The 13,366-nt window shown below is 27.0% G+C and overlaps 1 protein-coding gene across 1 annotated transcript in view; it reads right to left on the bottom strand.

The window, feature by feature from the left end:
- Nucleotides 1-8,999: 8,999 nt before the first annotated feature.
- Nucleotides 9,000-13,366, bottom strand: part of LOC107454128 (uncharacterized) — a 10,310-nt gene continuing 5,943 nt past the window's right edge. Inside the window, exons 3-5 of the mRNA XM_016071199.3 lie at nucleotides 12,259-12,404; nucleotides 10,674-10,809; nucleotides 9,000-9,341 (exon numbers count right to left, since the gene is read on the bottom strand). Coding sequence (XP_015926685.1) covers nucleotides 9,086-9,341; nucleotides 10,674-10,809; nucleotides 12,259-12,404 — 538 coding nt within the window. The 3' untranslated portion in view covers nucleotides 9,000-9,085. The remainder of the gene's footprint in view (nucleotides 9,342-10,673; nucleotides 10,810-12,258; nucleotides 12,405-13,366) is intronic.

Genomic DNA, 13,366 nt, shown 5'->3' with positions numbered 1-13,366 from the left:
GGAAGAGTATTTCGAAGAAATACAGGTAAATGTTATAAATAGAATAAAGTACTTTTCAACACTTTCAATTTCACATCAAAACTATCTTTTTGTGCTTCGTATTAGCGAAAACAAATAAATAAAAATTCACATTTTCTCAATATTTCAGTTTTAACGAATTTGTGTTATTTATTTACTTACTTTATTTTATCATAAACATATCCTTTTAATTCATAATATTGAGTAACTAACTTTATAAACAATAACAATTCAATTGTAAAAACTCTCCTTTCTTCATAATGTGTACTTTTTCTTTTCTCTATACAGTATTAAAGAATAAAATGTATAATAATTTTGTAATGAAATACGATTCAATTCGATAATCTAGAAATACAAATGGAGCATATTATATGTATAGACTATCATAGTTATTGCGTCATATCCGCCGTAGATTTCTATTTTATATACTTTCGAATACGAATGACAGTCTGCAAGAGGATAAATGTAAAACATAAAAGTTTAATTTCTAATTCCAAACTTTTTTCGCCAAACATTTTTTATCAAATATATTCAATGGAAATTCGTTATGCATTTACAATTGAACTGTTTTAAAAAAAAATTCATTAAACTTCACAGTAAGAGTAAATTTTAATGTAAAGAACTGAATCCTAACTTTACAATTTAGAGTCAATTTTTTTTTTCTATACGTTGTGTTTAAAATATTTTAGAATTTAATTCCAAACATATAAGATGGAATGAATAGTGCTGCCATCTAGCAAGGCGTTTAATTACTATTATTAATTTTACAACAGATGAGTTGTTATTATTTGCTACGAATGCTGCTTGTAATGATTTTTTAAATTACCTATCAATTTACAGAAAATTATAAAATTTTATTCAAGGCAATTCATATTTTTTTAAAAAAAATAAATTTTTATAAATATTTTAAGAATAAAAAATAAAAATCAATATATGTGTTTTAGGAAATTTTTATAGAAACGTATCACTCAGTAAAAACATGGCCTCTTTTGATTAAAAACATGGCAGATCGGTAATCTATATAAGATTAAATAAGGATGCTCCTTTGCCTTTTTTAATATAGATATATATATTTAGATTTTTATTTATTGTGTCTTCGATTTAAAGTTTATCAATTTATTTTCACAGTAAAATATGAGTGGTTTAATTTTGGAAAATATCTGCAAATTTCATGAAATATTTTCAATTTTCAATAAAATCCTATTTAATTCAAAACACGTGAGGGCTTAAGGATGCATTATGTTAGTAAACTGTCAAACATTTTGAAACTTTTTTATTTTTAGGAATGCGGATTTGAATTGAAACATATTTCATATAAATGTATAAGAGTCATAATTTCTGAAAATGCCCATATATATTAGAAATAATCATAAAAAGTTGGTAAAAAATATTTAATCCTAAACACGTAAATTTTAGAGACGTTATGTTAATATTAAAGTAGAATTTACAATTGGAGATTTTTTTTAAATAATTTTTTACAACGAGGGATTCTTTTAAAACCGATTTCTTCAAAGGAATTCTCTTAAAAATATGCGTCACGTTTTCTCGAAAAGTTCATATTTGACTATTATAGACTATTTTTTTTTTTTTTTTTTTAATTTTATTTAATTTAAAATAGGCGAAGTTCCGAAGACTACAGAGTGCAGATATTGTGGTAGATTCTTTGCAATTGTTTATTTATTTTTTCTCATCATAGTGATTCGCTTAAAACTTAATTTAAACAAAATATGATGGTTATATTTTTCGAAAATATCTATTTATGTTAGGAAATAGTTGTCAAAAATTTGAAAGAAAAAGTATTTAATAAAGAAAAAAAAAAGAAAACGCAAACTCTTGAGTTTATAAAAACAAAACAAAAACACCCCTCCTTTTTTTAAAAAATTTTCTGCAGTGTGGACGCCTTATATAGAACTGGTATTATAATATGTATAGAAAAGCAGAAAAATGTATGTCACTTAAAAAAAAAATTACTTATTCCGAAACATTTAAAGTTCAGACACTCTGGGCTCATAGATAACCAGTAACATAGTTGATAACTTTTAAAAAATTGAGGGTTATAAATAAATAAATAAAAAAATTTATTTTTGCATTTTCTTACGGTATTTCATCATTATTTTAACAGCGTATGTTTTCAATTTTCAAATCCTAGCAGATATTTTCCTGTTTATTTCTATTATTTTTAATTTCCGCACCGAGGGGATTCGTTTGAAATTGATTTTATCTTTAAGTATTAGCCCCATATTCTCTGAATTCTTTCATATATCTCTAGAGACAACAGGCAAATTTAACGAATAAACACATTTTGAAAAAAAAAATTATATTCAGCCCAAAACAAATATGGTCTTAGTTATAAACGGCAATTATAGGTTCCTTAGTCCTTAGAGTCTTGTATAAATACAAATGTTATAAAAGTTGAGCACAAAAAATGTGTAAATTCTCAATGTGAACCGGATGATCGTTGACATTGAAAAATACGTTAAGAAGAGTACCCATTAGAACTAATTTAATTTTGAATTTCTAGCATTTTGAAAAAAGCTTCGAATTACGCAATTTAGAATAAAATCCGTTTCACTTTTCTTCCGAAATGCAAATGTAAGAAACAAGTAGCAATAAAATAAAATTTTTAATCATTGAATTTTGTTTAGTGCAAGTAAACTATATTTTGTGCATCTTATAACGAAATTTGTAAAAATTATAATTAAGAAATAAGAAAAGTACTGAAAATTTCAAATTAAAAATAAATAGCAAATTTAAGAAAGATATTTTTATTAATTGAATTTTAAAATATGTTTAATAACTAATAAGGAAAATCCTTAATGATAATGATTATATATATATACAATATATGTGTGTAATTTCATCAACTTTTATTATGATGATAATTTGCACATGTAAATATTTTGAATATAATAATATTATTTCCGTCACTAAAAAAATTTTTAATAGTTGTGCTTAATTTTTACTTGTAGCTCATGTGTAAATCAGATTGAAATAAATAAATAATTAGTTAAGGTATTTCCATTATCCATTAATTTTTTCTTAAAATAAAAATTGGTCATTCTGCATAAACGAGTGGGAAAAATATTGTTGTTCCCTGTTATTTTATTATAAGTATTAGACTTCTGGGAAACGTGGTTCAATTTAACCTGATCTTGCTTTCTGCCTATAACAAACAACCCAGTAAAACAACAAAATCTGTATGTTGCCAGCATTCGATTCCATGAATTCGAAGGTTCCTGAAAAGGACCACCGTGATTGTCACCAACATATGTGTTAGAATACAAAGCTAAATTTTCTGAGAAGAAACACTTTAAGGACAAGACAAGTGTAACCAATTGATTTACTACAGACAGAGAACATCCTTTCATCTCAGATATCTTTATGCATCCTATAGGGGACTCATTCCCCCTTTTTTTTTTTTTTTCAAAAGAAAAAAGGGTGCATATCTCAGAAAATTCAAATTGTCTTCCTTTCGAGGGGGTAGATATACAAATAAATGGTGACTTATAAGATTGAAGAAAGTGGGAGGTCTAGGAAAAGAAAAGTTTCTTGATTGACATAATTTTTAACCAATAACATTATTTATGCTACAATCAGTAACTAATTTCTCGTATTTACACACCCCCGTGTATACGTGAATGCACAGAACGTGAGTGCACTGAATCCTACATGAATGCACAGAAAAAGTTTATTCTACTAAAACATTATTCTAAACTATTGCTTTTGAAAGCATGCTGTAATAGTGTAAAACTGATGTTGCTTCAGGTAGTAGCTAAATCCTTCAAATAATTTTATCAATAATTATTATTTATCGATCAATATTGATTTTGTCTAAATCAATATAAGCGAAGAGTTTAATTTTCCTATAGTATTATATTTTAATAATAAAAAATTAAACTTAAATGTAAAAATAAAATTACAATTATTAAAAATTATATAATTTTTTTTACATTTAAGCATTCTATTACACAATAATACTCAAAAGCAATAAAAACAAATTTCAAGCTTTTGTTAAAAATACAATGTGACATGTTTTTTAAGAGGGGCTGCCGTATTATAAGTTTTAAGAAGTAATTAAATTTTTTAAATGAATGATCTTATCGAAATAAATTTCATTCTATGACGTTATAATTAAAATAGTTATTCGATTTAAAATAAAAATTTTAGGTAACAATACACAAATTTTATTTTGATTTATTTTACGAATTTGTCTTTAAATGTTGTAAAGAATATGTAAAATATTTAGTACATAAAATTTTAGTAGGCAAAGTAGATTTTAGTTGGTTTAAGATAAATATTGGTTTAATAAAATTACATACATATGATTATTTACATTTATGATTATATTTTTCCAAACCTGAAATTATTTTCTATAAAACTTATGTGGTATTATGTACGCGTATGCATACAGGAATAAAAAATATCGTAACACAAAAAAAGTGAATAAATTAAAAATGATGGTCTGTTATTTTCTACTGATTATTATTTAAGTTCAGTTTTTATATTATATTCATTGTTGCTATATTTATGTTTTTGTTTTGTATTATAAAAACACGAATGTTCTGAATTTGTAAATGAAAATCTGATCATTGAATTTATAGTTATTTAAAGTATTTTGTTTATGCATTTATTTACTTATTGAGGACAGAGTGTTTATTTACTGTAACAGCTTTTTCAGACCTAAGTTTCTGCTATCACTTATGAGAATTTCAAGTACAGGTTTAATGCAGTAGTTTTAAGTGATTTCTATCATTTTTTCTAAAAGGTCATTTTTTTAATAGTCAAATTAAGATTTAATTGATAGTAATTTATTACTCTTAAGCTCCTCTGTACCTTTGACTTTGACAGGTCAACTAACTACGAGAATGTCCAAAATATAGAACAAAATAGTAATAATTTTATTAGATAATTAGTTCTGTTTTCCACAGATGAAATCTAGAGTGAGTTGTTATTATGGAATAAGTTCATTTCAGATTTTTAATCCAGATTTTATAGGATCATTAAAGATAATTGTTGTATTTATAAAATTACTCATCACTATTTTTCCCCTCTTCCTATCATTATTAATATATTAGGTTTAATAAGGAAAAAGGAATAATGAAAAGCATTATTATTTGTAAAAGTTATGCTGTATTATATACAGTGCGTAAAATAAAATAAAAGTAAAAAACTTGAATAACTCTTGATTTAATGATCGGATTTTAACTTACTAGATCTCAAAGGGTTTGAGGGCCAAACTTAAAATATGTTAATTAGTTGGTGCAGAAGTTTTTTTTTAAGTTATGAAATCCGGCAAACGTGCTTCCTCTACCTACATATATAAATGTTATTGTTGTTGAATTTGGATATTTGCTTCTCAAAATATTGATGGTATTCACAATATGGAAATTAAGATCCCAAAAGTTTTTTTAGGTTGAAAGTTTGGACTCTTTTATTCAATTGCAGGTTTCATGCATTTCGCCATGTCCCGAGAACTTTTGAAACGAATTGAAAAAATTTTGCAACTATTAATAAAATTCATTAACCTAAAAATAATTCCCTGTCAAAAATAGTTTTTTTTAAAATTATTTATTATTAATGGTCGGAACAATTTTTAATTTAAAAATATGCAAATTTTTATATAATTTTAAAGAATATTTATTTAAATGGTAAAATATAAAATTTGAACGAAATCTGTCGAAAAGTTCTTGAGAAATTAAATGTTAAATATATAACTTTTTTAAAATTGAATAATTAAGGTTTATTTGATTGATTTAGTACACATTAAATTTTGTATTTTGTCATTCAAAATGACATTTGTTCAAATTTTCAATTTAAAGTTCTTTCGACTATTCTGTTAATAAATAAAATAATATAAAATGATTAATACTTCTTAAAAATTATTTTTAGAATGAACTATTTTTAGGTAAATGAATTTTATTATTGTGAGCTAAAATGTTTTAGTTGGGTTGAAAAATTCTCGACATATGGCTATTTATTTCGAGAGTCAAGAATTCGAATCAATCGAAAAAAAAGGCATGCTTTTTTTAGAAAAAGTACTTGTCTGTTTTTTTAATTTAAAGTATTTTGAGTCTTAGTATATAAAAGTTCAAACTTTCGATCATAAGTTATTCGAAGTGTTTGCTTTTTTACACATTGTACATACACACAAACATAAGTTATTTTTTTAATATTAATTGAAAAGTTTTCAATTGATTCTATTTTAATTTTTTTATTTAATTTGAATAAATACTTTTTTTTACAAAAAATTTTGATTTTATATTTTGAATTAACTCGTGACTTAGTACTAGATATATTTGATTTGTTGAGGAGGGGGCACCAAAATATTTTCAGTGCTTAGGGCCTCAAGAGGTCTTAATCCTGCCCTGCATATTTTCCTAAAAAAATATTAGAAATCTAATAACATTGGGCAATTTTCTTTGACCGGCCATCTTTATTACAGTACAGAAACCGTTATCCGGAAATCAGAAAACTGGAAAACCAAAAAACCGGAACGAAATTCGATAAATTTTCCTGCCATTTTTCTTAAGAAAAATTCTTTTTCCTCATAAGATTTCAGGAAAATTCTTTCTTTTTTGAAAGATGTTAACTTACCATCATTTTGGAAATTATCATTAGTGTATTAATTCATTGTTTTTTCTTCTTTTTAAGATTATTTCCAAGAATTTTTTTTTTTTTTTAGTTGAGTTTGACAATAAAAAAACGGCTTTTTGTAGCGATTCAGAAAACCGGAAAAATCAGTTATCCGGAATAGCGATGGTCCCGATCGTTCCGGATAATCGGTTCCCTACTTTGGAGTTACTGAGAGAGGGTGCTCTTTCTGTTTAATCTTTAGTACATTTCATGCAATTAGAAAATCCCCATCTACCTTGAGTAGATCCGCGTTTTAACTAAGTTTTCGTATAAGAAATTACGAATTTTATTACGAAAAATTGAACGAATCATATAGATACCAGTGAAGTTAATAACGCTATAGTTGGTTACTAATAATGTTACAAAATATTTTAAATCAGCTTCATTGAACCATATTAATAATGGCTACTTATTAGGTAATACTGGGTTTGCGAACAAATTACATAACAATTGTTTGTTGCCCTGATTGGCCATGCTGAGTTGCTAGGAATAAATAACTTTTGACCTAATTTTCGGATCTTCATGCACTAAGACTCGACTGGTTCGAGGGAGTGAATTCAAATATGCTATTATTGCAGACAATATTAAGTTAGAAATCAAACACAAAAACTTACTTTCTCTGATTAAACGTGCATTATTTTAGACAGATTTGGATATCTGACTCTCAAAATATAGGGGGTGTTCGCAATCTGGGAAAAATGGCTTAAATAGTTCGGTCAGGAAAGCGGTGTAAAGTTTTCATCCCCTATAGTCAATTTTACTTTTTTCGTATTTTGGTATGCCTCGAGAATTTCTTAGGTGAATCGAAAAATTTTTGCTGACAATTCATTTGAAGAAACTTCGAGACAAAAAATAATTCTTAGTAAATATTTATTGTTTTTTAGTATTTTAGAAATCAATTGTTTAAAAATTTTTCAATTATTAGGTATAAAATGTTTTAACATTTCCTGACCAAACTATCAGGACCTTATTTTCCATATTGCAACAACCCCTTAACATTTTGAGGTTCTGAAATCCAAATACGTTGAAAAAAAGGCATGTTTATTCAGTAATATATTTTTGTGTCTGATTTCGTTATTTAAAATGCCGTCTGTACTGAATAATTAGCGTATTTGAGGTCACCTCTTCGAATCATTAAGATTGAGTCCTATTACTTGAAGATAAGATTGTTAGTAATTCTTTTTTCTGAGCAATGTACACTAAAATGTTGTATTATCGAGACGTATCAGGTATGCATCAATCTATAAGTTAATTATCATTTATAAATTGAAGTATACCTGATTAAATTATGACTATAATTAAATCCTTCCGGATCTCAATTAATCTTAATTAAATCTTCTTCCATTGTACATTATATATATATTTTTTTGTTTTTCCTATTGTTTGTGTTGATTTTTAAAAATGCATGTTTTTTTTTTATTTTCCTTACATTTGTTTTTCTTTTAAAAATGGTTTCCAATTAAAATATGACTGTTATCTTTACAAAAACAACATATATTTGTATAAAGTATTTTTAGTTTTTTAGTAAACCTTTTATTCAAAAGATGCAATACATAAAGCAACTAAAGCCTCAATATAAGGGAAGGTATTTTGTGATTTTTTTAAAAGTTTTTGACTCACGGGATTCTTCTGAAATTTGAGATTTGCTTTCTGGCAGTAATATAATTTTGTAAAATTGAAACAGATTGGTAAAATCTGCACCTAACATAGATTTAGGTAATATCATAACATACATTTAGGTACATGACAATTTGTCCTTAAATGTAAACGAATAAACATTTAAATGCAATACAATTCTCCTTGGTTGCACTGAATGTCCATTTTTTTATTTTGATGCCTTAATCGAAACGTAAAAAATTGCAATAAAAAGTACATTACAATATTATTTATAATGGGTTAGGGGAAGTAATATGACTTACCACAGTTTCAAATTCTTCCTCGCAGCGTTTTTAAAGATAATTTTTTAACGAAAAATACTGTGATTTTTACGTAGATAATGAGATAATTCTGTGCCTTGTGCTCTTATCTCAAAAAAATTCTGGAATATAATGAATTGCCTATCTTGAATAAATTTTAAGGTACTATTTAATATAAAATTTTCCTCTTTATGAAAAGTATGGCTCATAATTCTGTAGTAATTTCTGTAGCAAAAATGTAATAAAATGGAAATCATAGCCCACAAGACTTATAGATATTTTTGTATTTTCTATTATAGAATTTCGCGGATATTTTTTTAATGCTTTTTTGAGGATTTTAACCTTTTGTCAGATTTGAGAGTTATTTCTTGTTTCCTAATGAAAACAACAAATATGGCATAGTACTATATAAGTGTCAACTAAACTACAGAATATTGTACAACAAAAGTATATTTATCTTCAATAACAAACATGGATAAATATTTTTTTTAAAAAAACAGACATAGATTTAATTTATATTAATCTATCCATTTCTGCAATGCATGGCGTACGTAATCATAAAGTGCTGTTCCCTTGAGTGCGTTAGTTGGTTTGGTTCCGTCTGGTGGAAGAACTGCCTTGCATCTGTCTTCATTGCCAGTAAAACCATTGCAAAGGACATCGGGTAGCTGGGCAAATATCATTCCAAGTAATTCTCTATCTGCTTGGGCTGTTTCTTCTCCGCATTTACTTTTCACAAGGTCTTGCATTATGTTATATCCCTTTGCGTAGCCACTGAAATACAAAATTTCCATTCAATAATACAGACAATGTACTTTTAACTTTAACTAAGTGCATCAAGTAGATATCGTCAATGGTGCGTAAAATTAAGAAGGTCAAACAGAACACTCTGACGAACTTGATGAGATTGATTCAATGATAAGATTTTCACGATCTTTAGTCTACGTAAATAAAAAAAGCGTTTCATGGTTATGTGATTTCTCTACTTTTTCACTCAGACATTTCCCTCTCCGTTACCCTGTTATCCATTTTTTCCTCACATCAGTACGTTATTATAACAATAATAATATAATATGATTATAATAATATACAGTTAGGATTTATAGATACTCCTCAACTGTAGTGTGAATAAAAGGAGTACCGTTTCTGCCTGTCTCATCGTTACCAAGGAGACGAGGGTAGAAAAAGCGATCTTGAGAAACCAATTTTAATTGGATACCTGCAAGTATCGTAGGTAAAATGTGGCAATGGGACGCTTGCAAGTGATATAGTGTGGGTATCTCGATCCTGATGGGTAGCTGAAATGTGGCATTTGTTTATGTTAGCAACTGTTCTTTATATTTTATTTCGAGTAAGCCAAGCCCGTCAAGTATCAATTCTCTTAAGTGTCACATTCCAAATTCTTTCACAAAGATTCTTTCTCAAAGATTTCAATTCTTTCAATATATATTTCCAGGGTTCTGCCTAGGCCGAATTTACTACCGTTTAGCGGCACCTTCAACAATTCAACTTTAGGAAAAACGGTAGCTTCACAAAATACTTTTTATTGAAATTTTATTTTGTAACCCTTAATAAACGATAAATCCATATTTTTACCATATTTTTATGTTGATTTTTTAATATAATTTTTAATTCTTCGCAAATTATGTCTAAATTTTCTCAAAATAGGTACTTTCAGTTTCCTACATCCGTAATAGTTCTTATAATTTCAATTTGGACTCACTCACTAAATTTTAGAATGCTTTTTAGAAAATACTGCAAAAGTTATTATGAGGAAGAAGAATATACGCTAACATTTAAAGTAACACCTGCTAACTTACATCGCCCCTGAACTGCGCAAATACAGCGACATTCTAAAGCAATAAAAAATAAATAAATAAATAAAAATAAATAAAAGTCACGAGTTAAATCACGTTCACATGATCTGATATATCTGATGACAAGCTTTGGTGCGCATTATGACCAATAACGTTCTATATTGGCATTTTTAGGAAAAGAATTACATTTTAGTAAATTTTTTAAATTTGGTTATAAAAGAAATATGTTCTTAAAAGAGGCAAAATTCTTCAACAAATAGAAAATAATTAAAGACGTTTAATTACGTACCAGCAACCATACATAAGCTTCTTTTCGTTTTCTATGGAGTTAATATTTTCAAGGACAGCAAGAAAATATTCTATATGATCTTTTACTTCGTCAAGTTGAGCCACTTGGTTCAGACATTCAGAGTGGGCTTCGTAACCTAAAACGAAGGCAATGAATTGAATCATTGAAAAACTATGAACTATTCGGAAGATATTTTCATTTTTAATAAAAAAGCAAACAAATATATGATTCAATATTCAATGATTTCTGACTTCTAAAACAAAAGTTCTTTTTCCATACAAAGCAATCAAACTAACAAGTTAATATTAAATAAATAATGCCACGAAACAGACGCGTAAGATATTATTATTTGATTAAAAAACTTCGCCCGCTTCAAATATATACAGATTGGTTTAAAAAAAAAATCGACTTATTTTAAACGCTCAAAAATAAGCGCCCATTTTCATGACTTGTCATACGTGAATGAGAAGAAACAACAAAAGTGATTTGGAATATATTAATAAAACGAATCCAACGTAGCCAACGAAAGTAAAAAAATTAAGTCGAGAAACAAAACTAGAAACAAAACCTGTTCCCCCCCTCACTGCCACAGTGGCTTTTCTAGTTCGGTTTTTTCTTCTTTATTTTTATTCTCTTTTGACTACTGAGGTTTTTCTAGTTTTGTTTCTTAACTTTATTTTCAATTTTTCGTTGGCAACTTTGCGTTTTACATTTCAAATCACTTTTGTTTTTCTCATTCACGTTTGGCAAGTCTTGAAAATGTACGCCTATTTTTGAGCGTTCGGAACATGCCGTATGTTCCAATCCGTATACTTTTGAAGAGGATAAAGTTGCTTAATCTCGTAATGACGAGTTAGTATTTTTTTTTTCTTTTTGAGCCATCATTTCTTTATCACCCGAAAATTAAAACAATAATAATTACAACCATAATAAGTTAGTAAGAAGTAGTTCTCCTGTTTTTGTATAGTAAAAGAATATCATCTGATTATTCAAATTTTGTTCAACTATATATCGAATCATCTATATACAATCGCAGCAACTATTATGACAGATATTGCTCTCCCAGATAAAATTTTCATGTTCTGTCCCAGTACATCTCCATCTTCATGGGTTTCTTTCTTCTACCATGGTAAGGGGCTGTCATTCAAAATTGCAGTTTCTAAGTTCTTAACAATTATTTACAGTTACTTACAGTTAGTCATTTTTATATTATGCGTGCAATTCTTTTGTATAAAACTGACATCTTGATACATATTCTTCTATTATTTATTTTGATTAACTAAAATTACTGTTTGTGGCGAAATTTTATTACATGTGGAATATAACAATGATCAAATAATTTAGAGCTAAGCCCATTTTTATTCGAAATCTGAATTCCATTTTTTACCCGAATAATTATGGAGGTAGTCATGGATCGAACTTTGGAAAAGAATATTTGTATTTTTTTAAACTCTCAAAAATAGTATATATAGGTGTCTACTATAAATTTAACTTCACCCTCAATGATTCACAGAACTGTACGCAATTTTAAACTAAAAAAAATTTTTTGTTACCAGTTATAATAAATTAACTATGTCTAACTTACGAGATCGTTGTGGTGATCCTTTAGAGCAAAATTGATACCTAAATTCTTCAACTCCTTCTACAGCCAAATCAACAACTTCCTTTTGCATTGGAGTTAAACATGTATCCAAGTATTTATGAGCACATTCAAAAGCTTTTTCGAGGTTACTGTAAACAATAATAAAATAATATTATCTGGAGATTTTGAAAACGATAAATAACAAAACATTGCATAATTTTAAAGCAAAAATATTTTGATTGAGTTCTATATTCAGGAAACCATGATTTTAAATGATAAATGCAGACGATATTTTTAAAAAAAAAAACTTTTTCTTTCGAAAAATAACTTCTAGTAAACATTTTTGATTTATTATGATTATATTTTTATTTAATAATGGTAGAAAAACATTTGAATCGTAAGGTATGCAATTTTTTGCACAATTTTAAAGAAAATTTAAATTTACTTATCAAAATAAAAAATTTGAGCAAAATCGGTTGAATAGTTCCCGAGAAATTGAATCTCAAATAAGTCAGATATTTAAAATTCGAGCTCTCAGGAACTAATCGATGAATTTTTGCTCAAAATTTGTATTTTTCCATGTAAAATTATATTCTTTAAAACGATGCAAAGAAGTTTTTCAACCATTAATTAATAAAAAAATAAAAAACAGTAAATATATGATAAAGACTATTTTTTCGCATGGAGTTATCTTTAGATAGACAAATTTTATAATTCTGTATAAGAAATTTTCATTTCGCTTAAAAAATTTTCGAGATATAGTGAAATACGCTAAAAGTAAAATTATTAGTAAGGAGTCCAAAATTTTGTACGCTCTCTTTACCAAACTATTGGAATCATATTTCTCTGATTGTGTCTACCCCATATATTTTGGGGTTCTGAAATTCGAATCCGTTGGAAAAAGGATATGTTTAATCAGAGAAAGTATGCTTTTGTGTCTGATTTCGTAGTTTAAAATATCGTCTGCACTAATTCATTAGCATATTTTGGGTCAATTCCTCGAGATTGAGTCCTAGAACATGAAGATCCGATCATCAAATCAAAAGTTGTTCACTACGGTCCGTTTTTTTGTGTTGCTATCCTCTCTCTCTCTATAAATATATATATATAT

Source organism: Parasteatoda tepidariorum, chromosome 2, assembly GCF_043381705.1.
Source record: "Parasteatoda tepidariorum isolate YZ-2023 chromosome 2, CAS_Ptep_4.0, whole genome shotgun sequence".
Taxonomy (NCBI): Eukaryota; Metazoa; Arthropoda; class Arachnida; order Araneae; family Theridiidae; genus Parasteatoda; species Parasteatoda tepidariorum.
Note: the sequence above shows the minus strand (reverse complement) of the source record. Positions and strands in the feature narration are given on the sequence as shown.